Source organism: Euphorbia lathyris, chromosome 7 (assembly GCF_963576675.1).
Source record: "Euphorbia lathyris chromosome 7, ddEupLath1.1, whole genome shotgun sequence".
In the NCBI taxonomy this organism is placed as follows: domain Eukaryota; kingdom Viridiplantae; phylum Streptophyta; class Magnoliopsida; order Malpighiales; family Euphorbiaceae; genus Euphorbia; species Euphorbia lathyris.
Genome location: NC_088916.1, coordinates 28,448,475 through 28,456,784, shown reverse-complemented (window position 1 = coordinate 28,456,784; position 8,310 = coordinate 28,448,475). Strand labels below are relative to the sequence as shown.

General features: G+C 34.2%; 1 protein-coding gene across 2 annotated transcripts; it reads right to left on the bottom strand.

Annotated features, from left to right (window-relative positions):
• Positions 1-204: 204 nt before the first annotated feature.
• On the bottom strand, positions 205-6,088 carry LOC136201555 (S-adenosylmethionine carrier 1, chloroplastic/mitochondrial-like). 2 transcript variants are annotated; one of them, XM_065992243.1, is made up of 12 exons: positions 5,931-6,088; positions 5,559-5,690; positions 5,049-5,131; positions 3,337-3,413; positions 3,084-3,174; positions 2,619-2,672; positions 2,446-2,541; positions 2,035-2,124; positions 1,680-1,731; positions 939-1,003; positions 765-845; positions 205-610 (listed from the first exon to the last, which is right to left on the bottom strand). In XM_065992243.1, exons 1-12 carry the CDS (start codon positions 5,962-5,964, stop codon positions 485-487), a joined length of 981 nt encoding a protein of 326 aa, XP_065848315.1. In that variant the 5' UTR covers positions 5,965-6,088; the 3' UTR covers positions 205-484. The 2 variants fall into 2 exon arrangements, with proteins under 2 accessions (XP_065848315.1, XP_065848316.1); XM_065992244.1 differs by having other exon boundaries at positions 942-1,003.
• Positions 6,089-8,310: the final 2,222 nt, after the last annotated feature.

The following is an 8,310-nucleotide window of genomic DNA, read 5'->3' as shown; positions in this document are numbered from 1 at the left end:
TCGTTTAGTTTATAGTTAGCATTTTAAAGATATTTGGAAATAAATTTAATAGTCCTCTCATTTTTACCTAAACACTGTTTAATTCCCTATTTTGAAAAACATATTATCACATCCATATCCTTTGTTATTGTTAACCTTTTGGTTTTCTATTTCTTTTAGATTTTTAATATGATACGGTAAAAAATGTGGGAACTAATAAATTATTTGACCAAAATATTTTCTTCCGCAATGATTATATTGTTCAATTTTTGTATAAATATATGCAAGTGCAAAATCTATACCCACAACCGAACATTCCTGTATTTCGTCCCTGTATGGCCATAAAATTTGATCTTACTATTTCTTCATGCTCAATCAGGTATCCAACTTGAGGTTGAGGGTAGTAGTGGTCGGGTTTTACAACGACTCTCTTTCCTATTACTATTAGATGAAAAAACTATAGAATGGCATGGCAGGCCATAGACCAGACCCTATAGGAGAAGCGCTAGTTTTGCTTGAAAGAGACCGCCGACTTTGGGCACCTTTGAGCAAGTACCTGCTTTGTCTTCTCAAGGACACCGAAGAAGATTGAACCTCCAATGCCTATCCAAACCACTCTTGGTCCAATACCCTGTCACCATAAAAGATAAAAGAAAGGTCTAATTCACTTAGCTTTAATTGATTTATTCAGTGTTTCCATAGGAGATCCAAAGCCATCTTTACACCATTGTTTCTGTTTAGTTGGTTGGAAATGGAAAGAAAGAAAAAAAAGAAGCATGACAAACCTTGAGAAGAGCATGGAATCCCTCTTCTTTTGAGATAGTCTTAAGACAATCAAAAATCCCTCTGTACTGGTGTCCTGAACCCTGTAAAAGTTTAAAATATAAACAGGCTTGAAGAAGAAACTTAGAAAAGGCTAAGCCTTCCATTCCAGCAAAGAAAGAAGAGCAGTTCACTGCTACCTGAACCATTAATCTGGTTTTTACGACATCAAGTGGAGTCGTCATTGCTCCGGTTATTGCACCTGTATTGTATAGCAACTACCACATAAGATTATCAATAGTTTGCAGTCCAGTCCAGTCCAGATGTTGTAAGATTGTGGAGAAAACTACATCCTAACTAACCATACATAAACCAATTTAAGCCCTTTCAACTTTATGCGTTTGTTCTACTAAATCCTCAAACTTCAGATTTGTTCTTCTTTTCTATTTCTACTAAATCCTCAAATCTTCTATTTTGTTCTTCTTTTCTGTTTCTATTCCTTCATCACTTTCGCAATGCAATTTTTCTTAGTGTGCTGCTCATATTAAAATAGATTTCAACTATAAAGTTCAGGGACTTAATAGAATAAATATAAAGTTGAGGAGCCCAATAGCACAAACAGGTCAAGTTCAGATGCTTGAAATTACATCTCGGTAGTTCATGTATCACTTTCTTGAATTTTTGCTCAAATTTTTCGGTATTGTACAATTAGTTTACATTTTACAAGATATCCCATTCAAGTAACTAATGATTGTTTTGGTCTTAGAATTCATAGGATGGAGTGGAGGGAGAGAATTTATGTCGCTAACACGACTTGATTTCACGGTTTTGTATGACGGTTCATATTATCATTTCGGGATTAAGGCTTTGTTGTTGTTGTTGTAGAATTCATAGAAATCTACATGAAAATTCAAATGTTTCTAAAAGTGTTCAATTACCAGCAAAAGCACCAACTAAAGCAATCTCGGGGCCTTTAAGATCTCTTTGAGCCTGCAGAAAAGGCAACAATATACAATTTGTTATGTCTTCATAATTTTGTTAACCAGATACTGTCCTGTGTCTGCTTAAAACATATATGAGAATTTCATCTGTTTCACCTCATTGTAATGTAATGAATAATGCAATCATAGTAATGGATCTATCCACCAACAAGACATACGGAAGCAGGCCAACAAGAGATAAGGAATAAAATTTGATAGCCTCTATCCCTTGTCAGCATTTTGTCGAGAAGAGAAGTCTATACACCATCAATATTTTGCATGTATATTTGAAAGAATAGCAAAGTAAGCTTACAGCTATCTTATATCCCATCATGAGTTGCTCATAGATGCAAAACTGGACAGCATCAAAAGGCAAATCTCGCAATAAGAAGGATCCGTATCCCTACAAAATCAAAGAAGTGAATGAGTTTGGTACATACAAAGAACAAAGTCAATAAGGATTAATAGCACTCACATCAAAAATAGTAATTAAATAGCAGCGAAAAGCAATGTGTTACAAGTGGCTTGCAGATAGCTAAAGACTTGTGAGCAAAATGGTACCTGTAATAACTAGTTTGAAAATAAAAAACTTGTTCTCTAATCAGATATATCCTATTGACATCTATGCAGAGACCTTGAAATCAGACAATTAGAAAGCAAATACAACACTAAAACTTAGCCCTAGATTGCCAAGACAAATGTTTTTTTCACATAGTTCAATTACCGCATAAAGTCCTCTAAAACCGTCTTTAGCAACAATAAGCCGAACAGCATTAGAAGTTGAAGCAAATTGCCCAGTCTGCAGCCTTTGCTTAACAACCTATAAAGTGCTCAATTCTGTTAGGAATTATAACTGATATCAAACAAGGAAGGTTCAACCAAATTGAAGCAAGATACCTCTGTCGGCACCCGAATAATAGAAGAAATGGCACCACCAACAACACCTGCAGTCTGAATGAAGTCTCGAAACCTGTTATATTAAAAAAAAAAGATGTTCTATCGCATAGATTGAATCCCAATTATATATATATATTATAGCAGAAGAAGATGCAAATGCAAGCTCAGAAGGTCCAAGTACAGAATGTGGCGAATTTCATCATGGAATAGTTGCAAATGCAGAAAGCTATCAAGACATCATCAAAAGTGAACTACTCATTCCAAATTGACATAACTACCCCAAGGAAAAAACCTAAAGAGAGGTAGGTTAGATTATTCTTCTCTTCTAGAGACCAAATCAAAAAGATAAAATAAAAAAACAAAAAAACTGACACTGCACTGAATAACATAGATACTGCAAGATTGGTAAATTGATTTCTCAAAAGTTGGCTTTGCAACTTGAAGCATGTAAGGCAGGGTTCTTACAAGATGAGCAACAGCACTGAGGTTTTCAGGCAGAGTTTTTAGGAGTTTCTGTTTTAGGGGTTCATATACACCAACAAATATAGCAGAAGCCCTGCAGATCAAAGAAAAATTCATTAATTGCATGCTATACGACAATAAAGTATATTACTAAAATAATCTTGATTGCTAAACTATTTCAATTAAAACAGAAACAGTATTATTCCATCGTACTTGATGCATAAGATATAATCTAAATTTGCATGCAAGTACTCACGGCAAAGATCCGGCCAGATTTCCACCCAATCCAGAGTAAAGGCCCTTCAACATAATTTTTCCTCCACCGTGAGCAGCCTAACAAGGTAATTATGTTCATCAATCATCAGAATTGAAAAATCAACAAATTAATCTAAATATGTTGTGTACAGGTCCGTTACATTTACACCTATAGCTGATTGATCTGTCCTTAAAAAAATTTGCATTTTGCTTTGAGATACACTAGGTCACCATAAAAGTAGCAAATTTCAAATGAACTATTCACCTTTCCTTTTCCACCAGAAATTGTAAGACAATTCAAAATAAAAATGGAGCAAACTCAGTACCAAGTCTATCAATTATCATGGTCCAATATGTCAAAGAAAGTTTTTTTTTTTTTTTTTTTAAAGAAAGGGTCTCATTACTATACAATCAAAGCATATAGCTCATGCAACTATGAAAGAGATCATATCATCTGAGGGTCTCTTTCCGCATAAGATACTTTTAGTGCACTACTATTAGCTATCACCTATGCAGCAAGGAAACCTGATTTTGAAGAGTTTTTCCACGTTTAAGAAAGTTTTTGAAACTCCAAGAAACTGAAACTTTACCTTTCAGGTCACATTTTTTTAATTTAAGAAAATTGGAAACTTGTTGCTTAGAATTTGGGAACTCGTTTCTAGAAGGAAATGACGCATTACCAAATCACTTAATAAGTTCATCATGTCACAATCACATTGCATTAAATCCCTAATTTTTTATAGATCATCTCCTTGCCTTAGTGTGCCTTTGGCAACTGCCCCTTGGTGCAAAATGGCGCACCAGGCGCGCGCCATGGCGGTTGCGCCACGCCATGGGGGTGTCATGGCGCTAAGGCCTGCACCATGCGCCATAGGCGCGCCTTTAATAACTATGCCTCCATGTTTCCCATTCCCATATTTTTCACAAATATCATTTCTCGTGACCATTTTAGTCTGTTTCCATTCAATATCGGCTATTGCTAATCTTGTGTTGAGCTAGGCAAGATTAAGGCTTAAAAAAAAAAGGGAATAAATAATCCCACGTCTAGATGCTTCTTCCTAACTCCAAATGAGAAAGAGAAAAAGAAAGTAAAATTATTATGCAAGAACTGGTTTCTTTCAAAATGATTATAAATGCATAATAATATCAAAATCACTAATTATGTAAAATTCAATGACTAAAGAAATCAAAGAGACATTATAAAAGTTTACAAACTGTAATGGTGCTATAGAAGTTGATATTAAAATCAATACAGCAGAGATATAATAACAGTAGGACTCCAGTATTTGTATTTCCATCTAGATATGACTGTCATTATAAAACTATGCTGCCAACTAATGCAACCGCATTATAAATTGAAAAATTAGGCAATCAGTCATACATACATTTTAAATTTGAACTAGTCTTTTACTCCCTCTGTTTCATTTTAATTGTCTTTTAAGGTTTCTACACAAATATTAAGAAACCTATTAATTAGCCTAAAAAGTAGTTAAACATTACCTTATTACCCTCTTGCAATTAATGCTTAAAATTCTCTGCAAATTTCTTTCCTCTTATTATATGAGGACAAAGTTGGAAAAAACACATTTAATGCTCATTGAAAAGTGTAAAACGTCAGATAATTTGAAACAAAAAATTTTCCTCAAAACGACAATTATTATGAAACTGAGGGAGTATATAAGAGATCACAACTTCATGTCTAAGACAACTTGCCTGAAGTCTAGTTTTAATAGTGTCAATTGGGTACAAAGCTGCTTCTGCAACAACACCAGCAGTGCCTCCAGCTACAATGCCCTCTGCAGCAACACCATCACATACATTGAGGAAGATTTAAGAATGCAAACTTATTATTTTGAGGAAGATGATGCAAAAAATATTCTAGCTATAATCTGCTATTCTTTCCCTTAATTATTAAAACAACAGCCACTTTACCATTAGCTTAAATTATCTTTGGAAAAAGAAATGCATTCAGAAAATTTGGGTAATCTTTGTTAGGCAGTATGAAGCTAAGTATTACCAGGCACTAATTGTAGACTACGACAATGATTAGAGAACCAACCAAATAATAAGTGCAGAAAACAAGAATTTACATCCATGTTCGATATTGTCAGCAACCCCTTTCCACCCCACCAGAAATTACTAAAAAATGACAAGTATTTCAAGCTACCTCTACTAGGAAGCTGAAAGATGCTAAAATGTGGGTTGAAATCAAGCTATACGTACCTAATAAAGCACCCAAAAAATCAAATGGCTTGTCCTCTCCTGCTGTGATTGATGCAAAAAGATTTCGTTGTTTCTTCTGAGAAATGCACCCATTAATCTCTAACGAATTTGCATAACAGTTTTGTCTTTTATCTACAGAACAAGAAAATTCAATCATTAACAGAGTGAGAGAAAAACTTGGATAAGGTTCTAAGAACAACATATATATTACAGCCGAAAAGACAGACAATTTCTCAGTTCTCATAAGAAACACATATAAAAATGCTTGAAATTTGAAGAGTTCAATTAAAAGGTTATGCTGATCATATCAAAATAACAATCAATTAAGATAAAAGGGAAAGCGGAATAAATTAACCCAAAAGGGGAGGGTACCGAGAGAGGGTATATGAATACTGGTTGAATCCATCGACGAGGGAGACGAAGTTTGAGCTGCACAATTATCTCATTCAGATTGCAAAACCACTTATCAGTCTTCACTCTTCAAAAAAATGAAAGAAAAACAGAAACCAACTATGAAAATGAAAAGCATTTTTATTTAGTTTTAGTTTAAAAGACTCCATCTATGAATCTGATGTTTCTGCGGCGGGAATATACGAAAACGTCCCTATTACTGTGGCACTAGACCTGTTCAGAGGCCTGCCATCCGCCTACTTGTCCAATAGATTGGGCTTGATCAAAAGTCTTGATATCAGGCCAGCTTGGCACAGGCCCGCGGACTTCAAATTTCTGGAAATAAAAGAGCCTGACTTGGCTCGGTCTACTAGTACTGCTGCGATCTAGTGATATTAATTATTAAATTTATATGTTAAATATTAAATATTTATTTTTAAATATAAATTTGATTTATTTTATATATAGTGGGATTTTTTTGTAAAAAAAAAAGTCTAAAATTAATTCGATTTGGCTTTCATCAAAATTGAAAATTAAAAACCAAGTAAACTCAGTTTGGGTTAAACTTTAAAAAAAAAAAATTCATCAACCAGAAATAATAAAATCCTTACAATGACAATTTTTCATCCAGCTTGGAATAGAAAAGGAGGCATTGGAAAGGGTTTAGTGTACAATGATGTGAGTAAAGAATGTAGAAACAAAACTAATGGAAAATTAGAATGTTGGTTGAAAAACTCTCTATACTCCTTTATGACGTCTCCATACTCAGAAATATTGTTCTTCTTCAAATAAACGTGATCCACCACCAATTTCACATTAATTTCAAAAACAATTTGTAATTATTCAAGAAAATCACTCAAAAGATACTACTCTTGAGAGTTATTGCCTCCACCATTTTGGCATCAAAAGTACCGTTGTAGCAGTCACTCTTTAAGACATGACAACTCTCATCCCAAACTTGCAGTCATTCACAGAAATAGAGGTATTTACATTGCACTTGATCCAACCCTTAATTAAACGATTCCAACTAATGAAACCTTGCGTCGAAGCCCAAACACTAGTAGCAACTATAGATTAGTATGCAGAGAGGCAAAAAAACACATTAGAGATTTGAGTCTACTTCCAATCTATCAAAAAAAAAAAACAATGGGTAGACAAAAGTGCAACAGATGGAGAACAACATGAACCTTGTTAGAGAAGGTTTTTCGTTGTTGCCAAATGGACCACAACACTAACATCACCTTACCAGCTGCAGCTTTAGGCATAATATCATCACACACATAAAAGATCCAGTCTGCTACATTCTCCACCTCGGTTCCAAAAGGATTAGTACCAGCAACTGTCTAAAAATTAAAAGAAACATAATAACATAGGAAAGATGTCACGCATGCTCCACATCGTTATATTAAAACAAAGATTGCATGGCAACCTCTACATCCTTGGACAATAACCGAGTGTGAGTAGGAAGTCATCTGAAACAAAGCTTCCATAAAAAATAATTTAATCTTGGGAGATAAATTAAGATCCCAAAGCTTCCTCCAACCTTCAAGGGTATTGAGATTACACCTAATTAGCCTCCAATATTCTATACCCAGACTTTGAAGGACAAGCCTCGTCCTTAGTATAGTGCGAGATAAAAGCACTAGGGAAGACGACATTATCTAAATCCATAAAATGGCCGAAGCATCTGCTTTTGAAAGACTTTACCTATGAAGGTGTCAATGAATTTTACAAGTCAATCATCATTTTAATATCACCTCTTATAGTTATTGTGCCTTTTGAATCCAACCTCTAATGGTACTTAAATTGTACACCACTATTCGCTTTTATCGATTTTATCTTGACAACTAGATCTTGTAAAAATGAAAACAATTTGAATTTCAGTGAATATAATTGCAGTTCAGACAAAACGCAATTATTAAAATGCGAAAGAGATCTTTTCGCATTTACATAGAAATGTGATACATAAACCTAAATGTAAATCACATTCGATGTAATGGGTATCACATTTCATCGATATGCGACTATAATTTTGAAGAGCACATATTCGCATATCATCAAACCATTTACAATTTGGTATATTGCGAACCCAATTTGCTAAAAAGGGATTCACATATCAGTATAGAAATCGCATTTGGAGATATATGACTACCTAGTTCAAGGTTTATGGGTTTATCTGTTCGCATTTTATGAAATGCGACGCAAATTCATAAACTGCGAATAGTCGTAGAGCACTTCTGCTAGAAATCACAAGTTATTCAACATTCATCACACATATACACCTCAAATTAGTTCGCAAATCCTCAATCTAACCATTAAACACTAATACCTAAAACTAACCAAAAATATCACAACAAACTCA

Excerpts from the sequence above, each read along its gene's own strand:
- LOC136201555 (XM_065992243.1), bottom strand. The coding sequence starts at position 5,964 with ATGGATTCAACCAGTATTCATATACCCTCTCTCG. Across the intron at positions 2,125-2,445 it reads GTTTTAGAGGACTTTATGCG|GGATACGGATCCTTCTTATT; the intron begins GTAATTGAACTA and ends TTGATTTTGTAG. Across the intron at positions 1,732-2,034 it reads TGATGGGATATAAGATAGCT|GCTCAAAGAGATCTTAAAGG; the intron begins GTAAGCTTACTT and ends CCTTTTCTGCAG.